Here is a 23,885-nt window from a genome sequence, read left to right on the forward strand (position 1 = left end):
CTAGGGGCCAAACTATGAACAGTCTCATTCACCAGGATTGAGGGAATGTAAATTGATATATGCACTATGGAGAACAGTATGGGAATTCCTCAAAAATCTAAAAATAGAGCTACCATATGATCCAGCAATCCCATTCCTGGACACATACCAGAGAAAACCATAACTCAAAAAGATACATGCACCCCAATGTTCATTTCAGCACTATTTACAATACCAGGACATGGAAGCAACCTAAATGTCCATCGACAGATGAATGGATAAAGAAGATGTGGTACATATGCACAATCACACACACAATGGAATATTACTCTGCCATAAAATGGAATGAAATTGTGCCATTTGCAGAGACACAGATGGACCTGTATACAGAATGAAGTAAGTCAGAAGGGAAAATCAAATATCATATCTTAACACATATATGTGGAATATAGAAAAATGGTACAGACGAACTTATTTGCAAAGCAGAAATAGTCACAGATGTAGAGAACAAATGTAGGGAGACCAAGGGGGAAAGGAGAGGGTGAAATGAATTGGGAGATTGGGATTGACATTTATACACTATCATGCATAAAATAGGTAACTAGTGAGAACCTACTGTATAGCACAAGGAATCCTACTCAATGCTCTGTGGTGACCTATGCGGGAAGGAAGAGGGGATATATGTATACATGTGGCTATGCTGTACAACAGAAACACAACATTATAAATCAAGTGTACTTCAATAAACACTTTTTTTTTAATTAAACAGAATGGAGGCCAGGAATGAGTACAGTGAAAAGCTTCCCTGGTGACTGTCATACAACCAGCCCAAGAGGCGGCTATGGTGAGCGTTCAAGAACCACATTGGAGGACTGCCCTGTTTGGTAATTCCAATGACGTCAATCAACTCACTCCATAAATGTAGGATGATGGCTCTATGTCAGCCTTTTATACACAAGTTGTTCAACAAATGGGTCTTAATTTATTCACTGGGGCAAAAGCTAAAAGAGAAAGATACTGAGCTGAAGACCTTAGAACTGTCGTGCATGTGTGCTAAGTCGTTTCAGTCATGTCTGACTCTCTGTGCCCCTATGGACTATAGCCCACCAGGCAAGGATACTGGAGTGGGTTGCCATGCCCTTCTCCAAGTGATCTTCCCAACCGAGGGATCGAAGCTGCATCTCTTATGCCTCCTGCATTGGCAGGCGGGTTCTTTATCTCTAGCACCACCTGGGAAAGAACTCTGTCAGCACCCGATAAATCTTCGGTCATTTATTCCAGCCCCAGCACACAGTAGATGCTCAATGAATATGAACTAACTGAATGAATGGATGGATGGAAAGCCTGGATGAGAAATCAGAAGGAACACAGGAAGTGAGTGTGGGACCGTGAATCAAAGACCTAGATCTTCATTTCGGCATATCAAGTCATGTGGGGGGAAGCACTGGCAGCAAGGCTCAGATGCTCTAGTAAAATCTGAAAGAGATTGTGTGCTCGTAGGGATTTTTAAAGTATATTATTATACCCTCAATACCGAAATCAGATTGATTATATTCTTTGCAGCCGAAAATGGAGAGGCTCTATACAGTCAGCAAAAACAAGACTGGGAGCTGACTGTGGCTCAGATCACAAATTTTCTATTGCAAAATTCAGACTTAAATTGAAGACAGTAGAGAAAACCGCTATTCTGGTATGACCTAAATCAAATCCCTTATGATTATACAGTGGAAGTGACAAAGAGATTTAAGGGATTAGATCTGATAGACAGAGTGCCTGAAGAACTATGGGTGGAGGTTCATAGCACTGTATGGGAGGTGGTGATCAAAAACATCCCTAAGAAAAAGAAATGCAAAAAGGCAAAAAGGTTGTCTGAGAAGGCCTTACAAATAGCTGAGAAAAGAGAAGGGAAAGGCAAAGGAGAAAAGGAAAGATACACCCATTTGAATGAAGAGTTCCAAAGAATAGCAAGGAGAGATAAGAAAGCTTTAAGTGAACAATGCAAAGAAATAGAGGAAAACAATAGAATGGGAAAGACTAGAGATCTCTTCAAGAAAATTAGAGATACAAAAGGAACATTTCATGCAAAGATGGGCACAATAAAGGACAGAAACAGTACGGACCTAACAGAAGCAGAAGATATTAAGAAGAGGTGGCAAGAATACACAGAAGAACTATACAAAAAAGGTCTTCATGACCCAGATAACCATGGTGGTGTGATCACTCATCTAGAGCCAGACATCCTGGAGTCTGAAGTCAAGCGGGTCTTTGGAGGCATTACTATGAACAAAGCTAATAGAGATGATGGAATTCCAGCTGAGCTATTTCAAAGCCTAAAAAATGATGCTGTAAAGGTGCTGCACTCAATATGCCAGCAAATTTGGAAAACTCAGCACTGGCGACAGGACTGGAAAAGGTCACTTTTCATTCCAATCCCAAAGAAAGGGATGCCAAAGAATGCTCAAACCACCACACAATTGCACTCATCTCACATGTTAGCAAAGTAATGCTCACTATTCTCCAAGCCAGGCTTCAGCAGTCTGTGAACCGAGAACTTCCAGATGTACAAGCTGGATTTAGAAAAGGCAGGGGAAACAAAGATCAAATTGCTAACACCCACTGGATCAAGGAAAAAGCAAGAGGATTATAGAAAAACACCTGCTTCATTGACTATGCTCAAGTCTTTGTGTGGATCACAACAAACTGTAGAAAATTCTTCAAGAGATGGGAATACCAGGCCACCTTACCTGCCTCCTAAGAAATCTGTATGCAGGTCAAGCAAGTTAGAACCAGACACGGAACAACAGACTGTACCAAATGCGGAAAGGAGTACGTCAAGAGTGTATATTGTCACCCTGCTTATTTAACTTATATGTAAAGTAAATCATGTGAAATACCAGGTTGGATGAAGCACAAGCTTGAATCAAGACTGCTGAGAGAAATATCAATAACCTCAGATATGCAGATGATACCACCCTTATGGCAGAAATCGAAGAGGAACTCAAGAACCTCTTGTTGAAAGTCAAAGAGGAGAGTAAAAAAGCTGGTTTAAAACTCAACATTCAAAAGACAAAGATTATGGCATCTGGTCCCATCACTTCATGGCAAATAGATGGGGAAACAATGTAAACAGTAACAAGCTTTATTTTGAGGGGCTCCAAAATCACTGCTGATGGTGACTGCAGCCATGAAATTAAAAGATGCTTGCTCCTTGAAAGAAAAGTTATGACCAACCTAGACAGCATATTAAAAAGCAGAGACATTACTTTGCCAAGAAAGGTCCGTCTAGTCAAAGCTATGGTTTTTCCAGTAGTCATGTGTGGATGTGAGAGTTGGACCATAAAGAAAGCTGAGCACTGAAGAATTGATGCTTTTGAACTGCAGTGTTGGAGAAGACTCTTGAGAATCCCTTGGGCTCCAAGGAGATCCAACCAGTCCATTCTAAAGGAAATCAGTCCTGAATATTCATTGGAAGGACTGATGCTGAAACTCCAATACTTTGGCCACCTGATGCAAAGAGCCAACTCACTAGAAAAGTCCCTGATGCTGGGAAAGATTAAGGGCAGGAAGAGAAAGAGGCAACAGAGGATGAGATGGATGGATGGCATCATCAACTCAATGAACATAAGTTTCAGCAACTCCAGGGGACAGTGAAGGACAGAGAAGCCTGTTGTGTTGTAGTCCATGGGGTAGCAAAGAGTCGGACACGACTGAGTGATTGAACAACAAATTATGTCCTCAAAGCAGGTCCAGAAATCAAATCTCACCAGTTTCAATGCTGAACCAAAACCAATAACAGATCATTCCACCATAATATGTTAATTTACTACATCCATTTTTTTTTTACCAAAATAACCTGTCAATTATTTAATGTGAGAGCTTGACTTAGCAACTGAACAAGTGAAAAGGACTGAAGATTTAATTTACTATATTTGAGTCCATTGTTATAGCACCACTAAAAACATGCCGAAAGTTCAGAATTTAGATATATATTATTAAATATATATAATTCAAATGTTTATAGGATATATATGGGCTTCCTATATGGCTCAGCTGGTAAAAGAATCTGCCTGCAATGTGGGAGACCTGGGTTCAATCCCTGAGTTGGGAAGATACCCTGGAGAAGGCAAAGGCTACCGAATCCACTATTCTGGCCTGGATAGTCCCATGGACTGTTCACACCATGGGGTTGTGAAGAGGAGGACACGACTGAGAGACTTATTATATATATATATATCACCCACATAAGCTGAAGCCATAGATCTGTCCAAGTCCATCCAGCTATATCTGACAAGTTCTGCCTGTTCTGGGCATCTCACCTAGAAGGAGACAGATGTGATGACTACTTGAATGATGGTCATGTCGATAAAGGTAGAGAAGAATGACAGATAAACTGAGGGTTAAATTGACACACATTCAATCTGTAATATTTAGTTGCTGAGTACTGGGGTGTTGTCCTTCCAGGAGCTCCATAACAGTGCTGTTAGATCACTGACTCTCTTCACCTCCATCCATATACCCCTCCACCCACATAATCTAACTTCTGCCCCCAGCATCGCACCGAACCCACGCTGACGACAGAAACCGGTGACCGGCCAGAGCACTGACAGCTCTGCAGATGTGAAAAGCTAAGGTGAGGTCGCCTTGGAGAAGGGCGGGCTCTAGTCCCATATGACTGATGTTCTTATAAAAAGGAGAAATCTGGATACAAAGGCAGATGTGCATGCGGGGAGGATGCCCTGTGAAAACTGGAGCTCTGGTGTCCTTAGCCGAGCAACTACCATAAACTCTGGAGGCTGGAATGGGGGTTTCCCTGGAGGCTTCGTGGCCCTACTGACACATTGATCTTGGACCTCTGACCTCCAGAAGAGTGAGACAATATACTTCTCTTATTTGTTCAGTTCAGTCACTCAATCCTATCCAACTCTTTGCGACCCCATGGACTGCAGCACGCCAGGCCTCCCTGTCCATCACCAACTCTCAGGGTTTACTCAAACTCATGTCCATTGAGTCGGTGATGCTATCCAACCATCTCATCCTCTGTCTTCCCCTTCTCCTCCCGCCTTCAATCTTTCCCAGCATCAGGGTCTTGTCCAATGAGTCAGTTCTTCACATCAGATGGCCAAACTATTGGAGTTTCAGCTTCAGCAACAGTCCTTTCAATGAATATTCAGGACTGATTTCCTTTAGAATGGACTGGTTGGATCTCCTTACTGTCCAGGGGATTTTCAAGGGTCTTCTCCAACACCACAGTTCAAAAGCATCAATTCCTCAGCACTCAGCTTTCTTTATAGTCCAACTCTCACATCCATACATGACTACTGGAAAAACCATTGCCTTGACTAGACGGATGCTTGTTGACAAAGTAATGTCTCTGCTTTTTAATATGCTGTCTAGGTTGGTCATAACTTTCCTTCCGAGGAGTAAGTGTCTTTTAATTTCATGGCTGCAGTCACCATCTGCAGTGATTTTGGAGCCCAAAAAAGTAAAGTCAGCCACTGTTTCCCCGTCTATTTGCCATGAAGTGATGGGACCGGATGCCATGATCTTAGTTTTCTGAATGTTGAGCTTTCAGCCAACTTTTTCACTCTCCTCTTTCACTTTCATCAAGAGGCTCTTGAATTCTTCTTCGCTTTCTGCCATAAGGGTGGTGTCATCTGTATATCTGAGGTTATTGATATTTCTCCTGGCAATCTTGATTCCAGCTTGTGCGTCATCCAGTAAGGGGCACTTTGTTACAGCGAGCCCTAGCAAGAGAACACGTGACCCTCTCATTTTCTCAAAGCTCCCCATGTATCCCATCATGATACGCACCACCTCCAGCCATTACTGACTACAGAGTAGTTACTGACCAAGGAGCCGCCCCCTTCTCCGCAGTCCCCAGGAAGCAGGGCCTGTACCTCTGTTGAGTGTCACCGAACGCTGCGAGCATGGTCCCCAGCTGGCTCCCGAGACCACAGGGTCACCAACGAGGTGAAGGGCAGCCGGGGAGCAAGGGCCTCCCGGAAACGCCCGCCCCCAGCCCCCCTCGGACACCTACCGAGATGATGTGCCCCTTCAGGCCATGGGCCGAGTCTGCGCACTCGATCACAGCACTCAGCTGGGGGTAGCCCACCCCTGTCTTGGTGCGGGTGGTACACACGGAACCTGGATGGAGGAGGAGGGGAACCCCAGAGAGAGATGGTTAGGACTGAGCAAGACTTGACAAAATGAGCCTCCTCTCCCATCACACAGCCGTACCCCCATTTCCTGGGGGTGGTGGAGGGGGGTGGAGGCGGGGCGCGGGGTGGGGTGGCCCCCGCAGCTCAGCGGAGGTGGCTACAACCACCGTCCTGGCCACTCATCCCTTCCAGGCTGCATCACCCGCATCTGCTCAGGTCCAGGACACTCCCCCCTACACCAGTCACCGTCACTCTCCATGACATCAGCTCCCTCGACTTCCCAACCTTCAACTCTACTCCTTCCCACCTTCCCTCACTTCCCACACAACCACAAGGGACCTTCAGACGCCTCCCACGGCCTTGAGCCTCCTTGACCTTCAACTTCTGTCAAATGACTCACTTCTCTAAGCCTCAGTGCCTCGCTTAAAAAGTGGAAATGAAAGCACTGACCTCACGGGGCTGTGATGGAGATGAAATGACATGAGGGGATGAAGACTGCCCGGCCTCCAGTCAGCCGCAAGCAAAGGGGCCCGGCGCCCAGGGCATGCTCACAGCCGCCCTCTGCCTCAGCTCTGCCTCTACACATGCCAGCCTCCTGGTCCTCACCCTCTCCTGGTCCATCTCTCACCCTGTCCAGCCCGGCCTCTGAGGTCAGCTTCCACTGAAGAACTCACAGCAGCCACCCCAATGCCTTCATTCCCCCTGACCTCTGCCCTCCCCATGGTCAACTGCAGTCCTAGTTCACTGTCTGCAGTGCATCAGCCCAGTTAGGTCCAGGCCGAATCAGACAGGCCTCTCCAGCACGTCTCCGTGCCCAAGCTTCCCCTTCCCTCCCAGCAGACCAGCGCCTGCTCCGAGGCCAGCCAGCTCAAGCTCTGGACTATCTACCCGCCTGTCCCCTCTTCTCTCCGTCCGCCCCACTTGGTACCCCCCAGCCTCACTGACCTTTCCTTTCCTCCCACCTCGGGGAACCCCTGTATGTGATGTTCTGTCTCTCGAGCGCTCCCCTCTGCACCAACCCCCTGGTCTGCCCAAGCCTATCTCATCTCCCAGGCTTCATCTTCAAGGTCACTGCCTCAGGGACGTTGTTCGTCACAGCGGCTCATTTCAAAAAGAGCATTTAAGTCATTATTTGTGTAAGAACTGAGGATCTGTTTTCTCTGCTGGAGGGTAAGCTCCATGGATATTCATTGTTTGTGGATCCAGCGCTGAGAACAGACCTTTGTGCATAATTAGGCCGCTATAAATAGTCACTGAAAGAATGCTTGAACTCAAGAATGAATGAGTCACATCTCTGTCTCCACGCTTCACCACTCACTCACTCACTGTCACTCCTGCCCATCTGGGGGTGTCGCCTATGGGCCAGTGTAAAAGCTGAGCGTGAACTTGCATAAAGCCTCTGCCTCCTCTCCTTTTCCCCACCATCACTAGTGGCTTCCCAGCTGCCCACAAACCTCTCCCAACAGGTCGAGAGTCAAGGCTATATATATACTTTGAGGCCTGGTCCGGCAGGGACACCGGGACCAGGGGAGCCGCCTTCTCCCGCATCCAGTTGCAGGGAGGAGCCATCTCCTTCTCTCCATCCTCACAACACGGCCACTCGCTCCCTGAGGGCTGTGAAGCTTCCCTCCCGACCAAGGCACCCCTGCCCCAGACACGCACTGTGCGAGGCACACCTGGAGCTTTACAACCTCTGGCTCTGGTTCAGAATCGGCCTTTCTCCTTTCCCACTCCACTGCCAGATCCTCAAGGGCGGGCAGGGACTCAGCTGCAGGGCCTGGAGCTCTGCACGGGTGAGGGACAAGGTGGGGGAGTGGTCCTGATGAACCCCCAAGTTGAAAGGAGAAACTGGGTACCCACTTCCTCCCAGCCCCAGTGGCCGTGGGGCACGTTTTTAATGCTTTTTTTCCCCAGGTCCCAGGAGTTGTTCCATGATGAACCTTATTTAATGCTGTCATCTAGATGGCCAAAGTCCACTGTTTTTATGCTCAAGAGTTCATGAAATGTAAACATCATCTCCAATCGGTTTATAGAAATGACTCCAATACATCAGGCTCAAAGAGAGCTTCTTACTCCCTTTGGTCACCTCTGTTCTAAACAGACAGCCTGGGAGGCACACATTAACAGCAGAAGAACAATAAATCTTCGGGGGAAAGAGACTGTGTACATAGAGGACATATGGGAAGGAAGCAAGGGCAGCTGGATACTCAAGATTACATGGAGAACAGCCCTAAGGAACAAGAAGATGGTTTACACACCTCACACCCTGTATGTACAGCACCCACCCAGCTCTACGGCAGCTAGGAGACACTCAATACATTTATGTGGTGGAATAGGTGATCGGTGCGTGCTCTACTTTGAAGGGAGAGAAAGAGTCTTCCTGGTCTAACACTGTTAGCCTATTTGACTCCATCACAAGCCTGGTCTGTTACAGCCCATTCTAAGTGGAGGACAGTGCCCTGTAAGCAAGAACAGGCCTTAAGCACTGAGTTTCTAATAACGACAGACACTCAGTAAAGACCACAGCTCTCTTTCCTCTTGCTCAGACTATTAGAGACTGTTGGGTGAGTGGCAATATCAAAAGCCCACCCTTGAGAACCTCGCTGTGTGTTAAAAGCTTGGGGCCTGGGCTTCCCTGGTGGAGCTCAGTAGTAAAGAATCCACCTGCCAGGGCAGGAGACACAAGTTTGATCCCTGGTCCAGGAAGATCCCCCATGTTGTGGAGCAACTCAGCCCATGTGACTCAACTATTGAGCCTGAGCTCTAGAGCCCGGGAGCCCTTTCTACTGAGCCCACGTGCCTGGAATCTCTGCTCCATAAGAAAAGCCACCACGATAAGAAGCCCCTGCACCACAACTAGAGAGTAGCCTCCATCTACCAAAATGTGAGAAAAGCCTGCACAGCAATGAACACTCAGCATAGCCAAAAATAGATAAAATTATTATTTTTTTAAATGCTTAGGGCCTTTTACAAGCCTACAGGGCTCTCCTTCCCTAAGAGTCTCTTCCTGCCGATCCTGGTCCCTGAAGGCTGACGACTGTGCCAGGTCACAACACAACCATCTTTTCTGCCTCCCTCTCATATTAGATTATGGTTTGCTTCCTTTTTTGGTAGTGTCTTCTGAGAGCATGGTATTTGTTAAAAAAAAAAAAAAAAAAGCTTTGCTGTTTTTCTACTCCCAGAAGAAAATGTATACCTCTTTTCCTCCTCTCCCATTTTAGTGTTTGGTTAATCATGGATGTGCAAGGAGAACTTTTAATATGAAGAAGCTCATATTTAACATGAAGAAGTTTAATATTGAAGCTCATGCACCTGTCTGGCCAAAAGGGAAAGTCAGCATCAAGTGTCCCCAAGAGAAAGAGATCTGCCCAGAAGAGGGTAGAAAGGTGCCACCTTATTCCTCTACTCAGAATGCCACTGGTGGTCCTGGGAGAGAAGGCCTGGGAGGATGCAGCAAAATCTGAGATGGATATGTATCAGCTGAAGAGCCAAAGGTGATAACTGCCTGGGCCATGAATCAAGTTCAAACGTGGCCTCAGCTGCATGCTTATTTGCAATGTTTGGGGTCCCTCAAACATTCACATAAACTGGAGTCATTCACATCCATTAACTGTCCCCGTGAGCTCTTCATCCCTTTCTCTTCAAGGTAAATGGGATCACTCATGAGCTCTCATTCTTTTCTTCCACAGGAATGTTCTGAAACCAAGACCTTATTTGAATCGAACCACATTCCAGTTCATTCAGAAATTCCCAGAAGCATCAGAAAGCAGCTCAGTGATATTTCTAATCAGGAGCCTCTTCTGATCAGAAGCTCAACAATACTTCCAAAAGAAATGTGCTTTAAGTCTGTGGCTGGATCATTCCTGAGGTCCCTTCTGGGCATCTCTGGTCCCCCCAAGTGCTAGACCCCAATCCTCTCCAACAACACACTCTCCGCTGTGCTCCCAGCAAGTCTTACCTGGTCCAACTCCCACTTTGATGATATCTGCTCCAGAAAGAATAAGCTCTTCTACCATCTCTCCCGTCACCACGTTCCCTGCCTGGGATAGAAAGAATACAGTTCATGATCAGGAACTACTCCGGGAGGAACAAAGGTGAGTGATGGGAGAGCCCCACACCTGAACACAAGGAGGAGCTGGATCTGAGGCTATCAGGCAGCCAAGGGGACAAAAGTATAAAAACGGGAGAAGACAAGGGACCAATCCCTGAATCAACTTTCAGCCAATTGGTGGCTTAGGGTTTTCTCCAGGTTTCCTTTCTTCTCAATTAACTATGATGGCGTGATCACTCACTGAGAGCCAGACATCCTAGAGTATGACGTCAACTGGGCCTTAGGAAGTATCACCACCAACCGAGTGAGTGGAGGTGATAGAATTCCAGCTGAGCTATTTTAAATCCTAAAAGATGATGCTGTTAAAGTGCTGCACTCAGTACGCCAGCAAATTTGGAAACAACCCTAAATAACAACAATTAACAAGAACACAGAATTGGACACCCCAGGCTACCTCTGGGTGAGCTGACAGCATGAGGAATTTACAGAACTACATGACTTTAGAACTCCAAGAGACCTTAAGACTTTCTAGGTCAAGCAAGACAAACACAGGGAACCCAAATATATAAAATAAACACAATGAAACACTCTCTGAGCTGATTAAAATGTTATTTGTGGTTCACAGTGTTTAAAACCCCTGGAGAACTACTATGGAACCAATAGAACCCAGAATTAGGGAACTACTGACCACCTCACAGTTGGGAAAATACCTGGGTATCCCATCCTAGAGGAAGTCAGTCCTAAATGTTCATTGGAAGGACTGATGCTGAAGCTGGAACTCCAATACTTTGGCCACCTGATGCCAAGAACTAACTCATTCGAAAAGACCCTGATGCTAGGAAAGATTGAAGGCAGGAGGAAAAGGGGACGACAGAGGATGAGATGCTTGGATGGCATCACTGACTTGATGGACATGAGTTTGAGCAAGCTCCAGGAGCTGGTGATGGACAGGGAAGCCTGGCATGCTGCAGTCCATGGGGTTGCAAAGAGTCAGACACAACTGAACGACTGGGTTGAACTAAACCCATCCTAGGGTCAAGTGGTTCCCACTGAGATATGAAAAGGCAGATGAACCCTAGGCACCTTGGGGACTGGAACATACTTCATTTTCAGAACAATATGAAACTGTGGTCCTAAGAATAAACCCATAAGCCAGGAAGTGGTAGAAACTAAAACCAGAAGGATGCATCTGGTTTGAAAACAGTGCATGTTCTTTCACTGCAGGAGCCTGGGAACATAAAAATAGCCCTTTTTATTACAACTCACTGGCCTGTGGATTCTTCAGTTGGTACATAGAATACTTGGCAGGATGCCTGTCTGAATTTTCACAACTGTGCGAAGTCTTATTTTGGGCAGTGTATCCCTAACTCATACAACTTCTTTTTTTGGCATTGAAGCCCCAAGTGTCTTTTCACTGAATTGATTCCAAGGAGAACTTTTCTTTTCCACCTAGACAACGTGACTTTTAACTTTGTATAAAAGGATCTTCGAAAGGGGTGATGAGGATGGCTCAAAGTTCCTTTAATCCAAACAGCATTTGACAATGGAAAATGATAGCCCAGAGAAAGGATAGGAAGATATGAGAATACAGTACATGATAAAGATGGCATTTCACATCACAGAGGAAAGGAACAATATTTCAATAGACATAAATATTGAAATTTGGGGGGAAAGGGAGTTTCAGAAACAGATATGGATTATCACTCATACCTTGCACCAAAATAAGCTTCAGATAAATTAAAAGTTGTCCCCTCCCAGATTTAGAGGAAAGCTTTGAATACTTATAATACACATACAAGTGAAAAAAACATAAAGACAGATGTGTCTACATAAAAGTTAAAAACCTGCATAAACACACACTCATACATATAATCAACAAAACTAATAAATAACCTGGTGGAGAAAAAGATTTAAAATTACGAAGAAGACTAACATTATAAGAGCTTTTCCAAATCTACAAGAAAAATGCTAGCACCGCACAGAATAACTTCCGAAGGATATGAACTAATGAGAGAAATAAAAGTGGCCAATAAACACAGGGACAGTGTTTAACCTCCACCAGCAATCAAATTTCAACGAAGATATCAGCAAGGTACCACTTTTCACTTAACAAATTGTCAGTGATTATAAAAACTAAATGCTGAAAACAGACACTCGTTCTCTGCCAGTGGAATGCCTACTCCAGTACAAGTTTTCCTAGAAAATAATTTGCCCGCATGCTGAAATGAAAAGTATGTATATCCTTTGATCCAATAACTTTCAGGATTTTCTCTCAAGGCAATAATTATGGATGAGGTCAAGGATTTAACTACAAACATGTATTACTGTTAACAGTGCAAAACTGCAAATATATTCCCCCAAATGGTGATGGTTCGACAATCTCAGGCCAACCCATGTGATGTTTATAAGACTGGTTTGATGCCATGGGAAAATGTTTAAATGCTTTCAGTATAATGTTAGGAGAAACAGAAGGAAATAGTAAGAGCTCAGTTTTGTTAAACAAGTATATGTATAGATGAAAACATACACCAAAATGCTGATAAAACATGTTGTGGTAAGGGAATATTCTGACTTTTATCAATAATTCCTTACAGTTTCTTGGATTTGACAGTAGAAACTGCATTACTTTTACAAATGAAAGTTATAGTTTCTGTTTTCTTAGGGTTTTTTTTTTTCCTCCTAAGCATACAACTCTGAACCTGGAAAAGAACTTAGTAGGAACCCAAGAAAGGCTTCCCTGGTGGCTCAGAGGTAAAGAACCTGCCTTCAGTGCAGGAGCTGCAGAAGACACGGGTTCGATCCCTGTGTCGGGAAGATTGCCCCAGAAGAGGGCACTTCCCTGGAGAATCCCATGGACAGAGGAGCCTGGCAGACACAGTGCATAGGGTCGCAAAGAGTCAGACATAACGGAAGTGACTTAGCACGCACACAGGAACCCAAGAAATAGCACGCCAAGCTCCCATTCTTCCTCCCTGGTTGACTTGCTAAGAATTCAAAATAAATTTTACAAGTAAAAATTAATTAGAAGTTAAAAATAAAACACCTGAAGAAGCTGCTCGCAGCTCCCTACAAGGTTTCACTGTCATTGTGGATTTTTCTCTCCATTCTGGTACCGCCTACAGACCACTTTAAAAGGGTTCACTTTATACCAAATAAGTCAATTCAAGTCACCTCAGATGGACACAACAAGTATAACCATGTGAGGTCAAGGTAAGTTTAAAAGTGTGGAGGGAGCTGATGCCATTGTAAGAGCCCAGGGGCTTCTCAAGGTGTCCCCACATTCCCTGAGCTGCCGTCGGGGCTCCTGAACCAGAGGCAGGCACCTGAGGGCTGAGCATGGATAAACCCAGAGTGATGATGAAACGCCTCCAGCCCGAGGACCACACAACAAGGATGCCAATGGCTAGGAGAGGATGGTGAGTGTCCACTGGCAGGAACAAAAACCTGTCCAAGTTTGAAACCAAGACGGGCAAACACAAAAGCTGAAAGTAGTCAAGTTCAGAAACGCGAGAGACTCCAGGAGTGTGGTTAGGTTCTGGGGGAAGCCCAGCCCACAGCGCAGGCAGCCGGTGGGCTCGGGGTGGGATGCGCTGGGGTTGGGGGGGTAGTTGGCCGGGCATGATTAGCAAGCAGTCGGCTTATCTTGACCAGAAACAGCTCCTGTGGGAAGTGGATACCACAGGCTCAGAAGGTGGGCAGCATGTCCGGCTTGGTCATGACCGGGGCAGCCAGGACAAACAGAAGCTGCAGCCCCCAGCTGGGTCCCAGAGCAGACAGGTGGAGGTTTCTGTTAGGCCCCCCTCTTCCCAGGGAGGCCAGGCACTGTCCGGGCACCACCTCCTGCTCCTCCGTGTCCAGGGCAGGTGGGAGGGGCCAGAGAACACACATAAAATGGACAAAACGAACATTTCACGTACTTCTGTATCATTTTAAAAAGGCCGCTAGGGGCCTGCCTGGTGGCTCAGTGGTTAAGAATCCCCCTGCCAATGCAGGAGACGTGGCTTCCATCCCCGGTCCGGGAAGATCCCACAGGCTGACAAGTGACTATGCCTCTGCGCCACAAGTACTGAAGCCTGAGCACCCTAGAGCTCATGTTCTGCAACAAGAGAAGCTACCACAATGAGACGTCCGCCAGCCGCAACTAGAGAAAAGCCCGTGCAGCAACAAAGACCCGGCACAGCCCAAAATTAAATAAAATTTTTTTTAAAACATAAAACTTTTAAAAATAAATTAAAAAAGTCCTCTGGGCAAAAACCAGCCCCAATTCTTCCAGTTCTCCTTTGGACCCAGACATCTACGGCAAGATAACTTCAGAAAGCTGGGCCTGACTGACGGCCCTCCCACTCACTGGGTAATTTTAAGAAAATCACATCCACTCCGAGTCTCCATTTATCCTGCTATAAAGTGGGGTGGATCAGATCCACCTGTCCTTGTCACTGGAAGGTTTACAAAGGAACTTCACCAATATCCATCTCCAGAACTTTTTCCTCATCCCAAACTGAAATTTTGTACCCGTTAAACAGTAAGTTTTCTACCCACTTTTGACTGGCTCTTCAGAAGTCTTTTGCCAAAAAAATTCCTTTATATAGAATTAGAAAATTTGGAAAACTCAGCAGTGGCCACAGGACTGGAAATGGTCAGTTTTCATTCCAATCCCAAAGAAGGGCAATGCCAAGGAATGTTCAAACTACGGCACAACTACACTCATCTCACATGCTAGCAAGGTAATGCTTAAAATCCTTCAAGTTAGGCTTCAACAGCATGCGAACTGAGAACTTCCAGATGTACAAGCTGGATTTAGAAAAGGCAGAGGAACCAGAGATCAAATCGTCAACATCCGCTGGATTACACGAAAAAGCAAGAGAATTCGAAAAAAACATCTACTTCTGCTTCATCCACTATGCTTAAGCCTTTGTGTGGATCACAACAAACTGTGGAAAATCCTTAAAAGAGATGGGAATACCAGACCACCTTACCTGTCTCCTGTGAAACCTGCATGCAGGTCAAGAAGTAACATTTAGAATCAGTCATGGAACAACAGACTGGTTCCAAACTGGGAAAGGAGTATGTGAAGGCTGTATGTTGTCACCCCACTTATTTAACTTATGTGCAGAGTACATCATTGAAATGCGGGGATGGATGAAGTACAAGCTGGAATCAAGATTGCCGGAAGAAATATCAATAACCTCAGATATGCAGATGACACCACCCTTATGGCAGAAAGCGAAGAACTAAAGAGCCTCTTGATGAAAGTGAAAGAGAAGAGTGAAAAAGTTGGCTTAAAGCTCAACATTCAGAAAACTAAGATCATGGCATCTGGTCCCATCACTTCATGGCAAATAGATGGGGAAACAATGGAAACAGTGACAGACTTTATTTTGGGGGGCTCCAAAATCACTGCAGATGGTGACAGCAGCCTTGCAATTAAAAGACACTCACTCCTGGGAAGAAAAGCTATGACAAACCTAGACAGCATATTAAAAAGAAGAGACATCACTTTGCCTACAAAGGTCCATATAGTCAAAGCTATGGTTTTTCCATTAGTCATGTACAGATGTGACAGCTGGACCATAAAGAAGACTGAGTGCAGAAGAAATTATGCTTTTGAACTATGGTGCTGGAGAAGACTCTTGAGAGTCCCTTGGACTGCAAGGAGTCAGACAAGTCAATCCTAAAGGAAATCAACCCTGAATATTCATTGGAAGGACTGATGCTGAAGCTTCAATACTTTGGCCACCTGATGCAAACAGCTGACTCATTGGAAAAGACCCTGATGCTGGGAAAGACTGAGGGCAGGAGGAGAAGGGGACGACAGAGGATGAGATGGTTGGGTGGCATCACTGACTCGATGGACATGAGTTTGAGCGAACTCTGAGAGATAGCAAAGGACAGGGAAGCCTGGTGTGCTGCAGTCCATGAGGTCGCAAAGAGTCGGACATGACTGAGCAAATGAACAACAAGCCAACAGCAGCAGACTGAATCTGGCCTAAGGGCCAACTCCTAACAGAAGGTGCTGGAACATTAATGCCAGAGTCTTCCCCCATGCACCCGAGGATATCCTTCTATTTACCTGGGCATTCCAGGGAGTAGGAGATGCCACCAAGGCAATAACCACCTTTCACGTGAAAAACACAAGCAACTGAATTTACTGTGTGACTCTCAGAGACACACATCAGCTGCATCTCGGGGGCCCTTCCTAGCTTCTGCCGCAGTCTCAGTTTACACCAGTTCCAGAGAGAGGATGAACCAGAAAGTCTAGGCTAACCTGGCCTGAGAGGGTGTCTGAGCTTCAGGGAGGTAAATTCGGGTGCCCACGGCCACCACCTTCGAGGAACACTGAAGAGCATCTCCCCACCACCCACCCACCCCACCGCCTCCCCAGGAAGAGGCATAGAGCAGGCGGGGCCTCCGTGTGACTCAGAACCTTGTCTGACCATGAAATGCTAGAGAAAGGATCCAGACAGGTGCCTGAGCCACTGGCCACACACGGAAAGGCCAAGGACATGCCCACAGCTTCCCAGGGGTCTGCCAACAGTGGCTGACTTGACATTCCCCAGGGGAGCAGAGCAAGTCTCTCTGAACAGATTAGGTGTCACAAGCCTGTGTCCTCTGGGCCAGATCAGAAAGAGCCACCAGCACAAAAGCACTTTCTAGGCCCAAAATGGGTTTCGCAGGTAGCTCTAGTGGTAAAGAATCTGCCTGCCAATGCAGGAGACAGGGGACACCATGGGTCCGATCCCTAGGTTGAGAAGAGCCCCTGGAGGAGAAAATGGCAACCCACTCCAGTATTCTTGCCTGGAAAACTGAATGGACAGAGGAGCCTACAGTCCATAGGGTCGGACCCAACTGAACACACACAAGAGACCCAACATAGGAACCTCTCCGCCACAAGGAGCCTGAGCTGGTAGGAGGTCTGGCTGCAGCATGGTGTAATGGCGGGGGCGGGGGGCGGGGCTGGAATGGAGGATTCCAGACCCCGGGGACACACCATCTAACTCAGTCCCACCTCTCACTGGCTGCGTGAACATCAAAAAGTTTCTTGACCCCTCTAGGCTGAAGCCTCCCACCAACTAAAGTAGGTGCTCTTAGCCTTACTCGAGCACAAGTTACCATAAAAGACAAGTGCGTGGTCCTTGTTAGTGCCTCTTTCCACAGTCCCTGGAATCCACCCAAGAACACACCATTCCCATTCCTCTCGAAAAGCCACCAGGCAGGGGTCCAGAGGACGTGTCACACCCTAACACCCAGCACCTTCACAAGACCCTTTTCTGCCAGTGACGTTCTCTAAACATCCCCACTTCCTCCCTCCTGACCTGCAGCAGTGCTTTCCTTAGGTGAAAGGTAAGAGGCAAAGGGTCCATGTGAATCCAAGATGTGCTGGGCAATGGGAGAAGCAAGCCTGGAACTGGGGTTCTGCCAAGACGCTTCTGAGCCACCTTTCCGTTCACTGCAGAGTAGTCATCAGGACAGCACTCGGCATCCCGAGTTATATACCTTTCAGTTCCCCATCAGTGGACAAACGCATCCTCACAATGCCTCCAAATGCCACGAGGAAAATTATCTTCCTAAAGACCAAAGGTGTTAAGAGTACTGGAGGTTTCCACGTGAATCTGAGGGGTCAGTGTAGGTAAAGCAGCCGGGGGAGAAAGGCTAGAGCCTCCTGCTCATCACTGGGGAGACCAATCCCAACACTGGGAACACACCCCCTGGGCAGTCAGCAGGAGCTGCCGAGGAACACTGAGAAGCATCACCCCCGCACCCGCCACCCACCCACCACACCCCTGCCTCCCCCGGGAAAATGCACAGAGCAGGCGGGGCCTCCGTGTGGCTCAGCACTCCTGGGCACCCAGGGGGCCTGGGAACTCAGTGTCAATCTCCCCCTCCTCGCCTCACCCCCACCCCAGCAGCCCCCAGGCACTGCTGACGCCCTACCCCTGCCCTGCCAGCCCGCCTCCTTCCTGCACCGCCCGTCTCCCCTGGTCCTCTCCCTCGAGCTGGAACCCAGGCTCCACAACAGGCAGCCCGCTCAGCCCTGGGTACAGCCAGCTGTGAGCTAAAACCCCCAGGCAACTGTGTGCAGGGTGCACGGCAAGCTCTGGGGCGCTGGGGAATTTCTGCTCTCACTATCCTTGTTTCAAAAAGTGGTTCATGTTTTCTCCTTCTTCTTAAAACTCATATAACACCCCCCATCCCACCCCCATTTCTCTTCTCCATCAGCCTTCCACCTCTGGTTCGGTTCCCAGAGCACGTGCCCTCAATACTTGCCGACTTGCCAATGGGTGACTACTGCACCCTTACCATCAGCCCATCTGATCCCCATGATGATGCTCCAAGCATTTTTATCTCGACCAGCTTTTCACAGGGGAGAAGAATGAGCTTCAGAAGGTAGGTTCAGCCGAACCATGTTGCTCATGTGGCCACACCGACATCAGGCACCCTCAGCGATGTTAATGCTGGTACAATCAGCATCGAAGCAGAGCAAGAGGTCAAGGGCAAGGGAGGCATCTGGGAAATGGGGTTAACATTTCCCAGATGTTCCCAGGAACAGTATATGACCCCACAGCTCCCACGAAATGATGTGGGCCGTCGCAATGGACTACAGAGGCAAAGAAGACCCAGAAGATATGCAGCAGAGTCACCATTTACATGAGGTTCGAAAATAGGCAAAACTTAAGCAGTGTTGTTTAGGCATGCATCGGTAGATGGCAAAACCGGGGATACTCGAGGAAGGAAATGAGCATCAGGCAGAGAGGGGCTTTCGTCCGAGGTGGGAGGAGGCGCTGCAGAGGTACACTGAAGGGCCCCTGCTTTTATGACTGTTTATTAAACACCCGTGTTTTATGCACTTGTTTGAATGTATGTCATATTTCACAACTGAATACGTCAATTATCCAAGACAAAAAAGTAGAGTCACAAGGTTGCTTCATTCAGTAAGTGTAATTTCTGGTCCCTAACAACTGGAGGTCAACTGGAATGATCTGGAAAGATCTATATCCCACTACCTCAGATCAGAGGAAACGTCAACAGCAACCCAGAAGTACTCACCAGAAGGAATCAACAAAGGACTCCTCCTGCGCAAATATCTGTCCTGCTCTTCCTACCATCTCAGTCCTCACTGCACAGAGTTTGCGTTTAACACCAAGTGTTTGTAGGGCTCCCAGGTCCCAGCTGAGGGGAGGGGGCTTCTGCCCTCCCGGGAGGCCAGCTTTCTCATTCCTCCGTTTCCGCAGATGACTGGGGCACAAGAGCCAGCTGGGGCCTCAGGACTAGAGATATGCGCCTTGCTGGGTCATGACAGGAGCCTGAGGAAGCTGCCCAGCTCAGGACGGAGAAACAGGAAACTGGTCACGTGTATGGCCTAGTGGATGGAGGCAGCTTCATCGCTAAAGTTAGCAAGGATGGGGCATGTTTACAGATCTCCAGGGGCAGAGCCTGGACTCTGGACTCTGACCGCCCTGACCTCAAACCTCAGCTCTGCCACTCCACAAGATGTGCCACACTCACAAGGGTGTGACCTTGTGAAAATCCAAGAGTCGAAGGATCAGGAATAAGGATTTCTCATCTGCAATAAACCTGGGACAACAGTTCCTACTCTTTACAGAGATGTAAAAAAGAAAGAACAGACGGAAGCCTCCTGAAACATGGGAGTGAAAGTGTCAGTCACTCAGTCGTGTCTGACTCTTTGCAACCCCATGGACCGTAGTCTGCCAGGCTTCTCTGCCCATGGGATTCTCCAGGTGAGAATACTGGAGCTCATGGCCACTCCCTTCTCCAGGGGACGTTCCCAACCCAGGGATTGAACTTAGGTCTCCTGCATTGCAGGTGAATTCTCTACCTTCTGAGAAACATGAGAGGAACTCAATAAATGGTGTTTCTTTATCAAACACAACAATGCTGGTAGCACGATTATGGGGGTGAAATGAATCTGTTTCCCCCCAACTTTAAACATGGTGCAGCTGGTTGACTTCGGGACACTACTTGATGCTTTCTTCTCACTGGATTGGAAAGCATAAAAGTACTTATCTCAAAAATGCTGGGGGGCTGCCCTGTGGCAAAGAATCTGCCTGCCAATACAGGAGACACGGGTTCAATCCCTGGTCCAGGAAGACCCACATGCTACGGAGCAACTAAGCCTGAGCGCCACAACTACTGAGCCTCTTCTCTAGAGCCCAGGAGCTGCAACTACTGAGCCCACGTTCCCTAGAGCTCGTGCTCCACAGGAAAAGAAACCACTCAATGAGAAGCTTGTGCAACGCAACTAGAGAGTAGCTCCCACTGGCCGCAACTACAGAAAAGTTCGAGCGGCAACAAAGACCCAGCACACCCAGAAATAAATAAAAATATATCTTTTAAATGTTCTGGAAATCCTTCACAGGTGATTTACCTTTGTCAACAGAAATACTAACTCCTGTCTCCCAACTTCCTTAAAATGATGAAATGTGAAGATAAATTAAAAATTTGTAAAAGGAAGACATAGAGAATGGACTTGTGCTTGTCAGGGTAGAAGAGGGGCTGGGGAAGGATGGTTTGGGAGTTTGGGATTAGCAGATGCAAACTATTATGTACAAAGTGGATAAACAACAAGCTCCTACTGTATAGCACAGGGAACTATATTCAACATCTTGTGATATACCATAACCGGAAAGACTACGGAAAAAATGTATATATGCACATATGACGGAGAAGGCAATGGCACCCCACTCCAGTACTCTTGCCTGGAAAATCCCATGGACGGAAGAGCCTGGTAGGCTGCAGTCCATGGGGTCACGACGAGTCAGACATGACTGAGCGACTTCACTTTCACTTTTCACTTTTCTGCATTGGAGAAGGAAATGGCAACCCACTCCAGTGTTCTTGCCTGGAGAATCCCAGGGATGGGGTCGCACAGAGTCGGACACGACTGAAGTGACTTAGCAGTAGCATACATATATGTATAACTGAAGCACTTTGCTATACAGCAAAAATTAACACAACATTGTAAATCAACCATACAATAAAATAAATTGAAAAAAAGAAAAGAACTGGGTTCAAAAGAACTTATAAAAGGAGAGTTAAGTACATTATCTAGTGGTCAATCAATAATCACCATGTTAATTAAGACCAATAAAGATACATAACTACAATATAGATTTTCCAGAAGCCCAAATTTAACCCTAAAGCTTCTAGTTCATTTTTCTATAAATCTATGTTTCCCAAAGATAACACATATACATTCTCACCAGGAAAGGTGTTAAAAATTAGTAAAAATAACCCCCTCAAAAGGTAGGAAAGTTCAAAGATAAAGATCCTAGATAAAACAATACACCAATTGACTTGCAAATAGCTGACTATTGCGAAATGTTCATATTGTGGATTTCAACCCTCACAGCAGACTTTTCTACTAGCAAGGAGAGTGGGGCAGAGATGACAAATATGATAAAGAGAAAGCCAACTGTGTTTTTATTTTTTAAAATAGACTCTGCTAAGCAGTGACATACACCTTGGTATAAAGGTCTCACATGGTAAGAAACACTTGATGATATCTAGCAGAGACAAGGAGCCAACACCCTATGGCATTGATCTGGATTTTATTTTTTATAGCTGAGCCAGTTTTCAGATCTTCGCAGCTGCTGCCTGTCCTTATCCCACTGATTCACAACTATTCTTCTAGAAAGAAGGCACCAAAAGCTCCTAAGAGAACACAGCTCCCCCAACACACCATGTAATTCTTCTCTGCTTCCCATCTAGAGGGTCATCCCATCACACTTACCATGATGGTGTGTTCTGGAAATCTGGACCGGACCAGCTTCACAAACTCCACAAAATGCTCCGAGTACCCATTGGCCACATCCAGGCAAATAAACTTGACCTGCGGCACAGCTTCCAGGATGTTGCTCATCTTTTCCAGATCATTCTTCCCACTGCCCGAACTCACAGCTACATGCTATACCGAATAAACCAAGAGGTGTAAGACAGGAACGGTAAGTGGTGTTCAGAGGTCAGACCCTGCCTCCGTCCACCCGCCAGTTCTGGGGACAGTACTGTGCCCCTCTGAGGTTCACCCTGATCACACACACAGTGGACCGGCTCAAGAAACCTGCAGCAGCAGAGGCAAAGGAGATTCTCACGGTCATTTATCTAAACTGACTGTTGTCTTTTCCAACACTAAACTGCACATAAACACTAAACTGAGACCTGAACCTTGGCCACACAATCTCATCCATGGCTTTTAATTTCCTCAAGCTTTTCACATGGCCATCAAACCAGTCAATCTTAAGGGAAATCAACCTTGAATACTCATTGGAAGGACTGATGCTGAAGCTTCAATACTTTGGCCACATGATGCGAAGAGCCAGTCTTGGAAAAGACCCTGATGCTGGGAAAGATTGAAGGCTAAAGGAGAAGGGGATGGCAGAGGATGAGATAGTTGGTTAGCATCATCGATTCAATGGACATGAACCAGGGTAAACTCTGGGAGATGGTGAGGGACAGGGAAGGCTGGCGTGCTGTAGTCCATGGGGTCACAAAGAGTCGGACACAACTTGGCAACTGAACAATGCCACGTGGAATGCAGAACCATGGAGCAGCTGGTGCAAATTCTCCTCCTGGAGCAGAGGAGAGGAAAGGAAAACCAGGGTGGCCAGTCTGCTCGAGTTCCTCATGCCAAAGCCGTGGCCGTTACCCTGAGCATCCCACTGAGGTGGGGGTGGGAGAGGACAGAGGGAAAGATGTCTAAAACCTCTCTGATAAAACTCCTTCCTGTTTTCATTTTTACTCCCAATACAACATTATCACAACACGCAAACTGTGCGACTTCCCTGGTCCAGTGGCTAAGACACTGCACTCCCAGTGCAGGAGGTCCAAGTTCAATCTCTGGTCAGGGGAACTAGATCCCACATGACGCAACTAAGACCCAGTGCAGCCAAATAAGTAAATATTAAAAATAAAAGAAAGGAAAATGACATACAAGTCTTAATGCCTCCAATAAATGTCCTGAAGCATAAGAATGAACAAGATTGAAAGGATCCTTCCTGTCTGCGCTGGGATGTGTTTACATCTGATGCCGCCACCTCCTCCTCCGTGATACCCTCTCCCCTAACCTTCCTCAGCACCGGTGCCTCCAAACCACCCCTCTGCTGCTCTCAAAATCTGCTCTGAGGGTTTTAGTAGTTTATGCCTCATTAAAACTAGCCCGTGGGACTGTGCCCAGAGTTAGCATCTCACCTTCTATGATGTATTTATTTATTTATTTATTTATTTATTTTTTTTTTTAAATTTAATTTTTTTTTTTTTTTTAATTTTTTTATTAGTTGGAGGCTAATTACTTCACAACATTTCAGTGGGTTTTGTCATACGTATTTATTTTTTTATAAATTTAAAATTTGTAAATTCAGTATTTTAACTCACACCTCTAAACTATAAATGCCCGTGAGCAGCACATCTTACTCTCCTTTGTTACTCCCCCCAAACCACAAGTCACAACAATGTAGCTACACCCCATAGACTTAGTGTTCAGTTCAGTTCAGTCGCTGAGTCATGTCCGACTTTTTGCGACCCCATGAATCGCAGCACGCCAGGCCCCCCTGTCCATCACCAACTCCCGGAGTTTACCAAACTCATGTCCATCGAGTCGGTGATGCCACCCAGACATCTCATCCTCTGTTGTCCCCTTCTCCCCCTGCCCCCAATCTCCCCCAGCATCAGGGTCTTTTCCAATG

At 46.6% G+C, this 23,885-nt stretch overlaps 1 protein-coding gene across 3 annotated transcripts in view; it reads right to left on the bottom strand.

Moving 5' to 3' along the window:
• GMPR (guanosine monophosphate reductase) overlaps positions 1-23,885 on the bottom strand; it is a 57,896-nt gene that overhangs the window by 18,296 nt on the left and 15,715 nt on the right. For 2 of the 3 annotated variants that reach the window (XM_043908483.1, XM_043908485.1), the window contains exons 4-7: positions 21,938-22,111; positions 10,096-10,177; positions 6,017-6,123; positions 4,221-4,295 (exon numbers count right to left, since the gene is read on the bottom strand). In XM_043908483.1, coding sequence (XP_043764418.1) covers positions 4,221-4,295; positions 6,017-6,123; positions 10,096-10,177; positions 21,938-22,111 — 438 coding nt within the window. The remainder of the gene's footprint in view (positions 1-4,220; positions 4,296-6,016; positions 6,124-10,095; positions 10,178-21,937; positions 22,112-23,885) is intronic. The other variant, XM_043908484.1, reaches the window with a different exon arrangement.

Source organism: Cervus elaphus, chromosome 7 (genome assembly GCF_910594005.1).
Source record: "Cervus elaphus chromosome 7, mCerEla1.1, whole genome shotgun sequence".
In the NCBI taxonomy this organism is placed as follows: domain Eukaryota; kingdom Metazoa; phylum Chordata; class Mammalia; order Artiodactyla; family Cervidae; genus Cervus; species Cervus elaphus.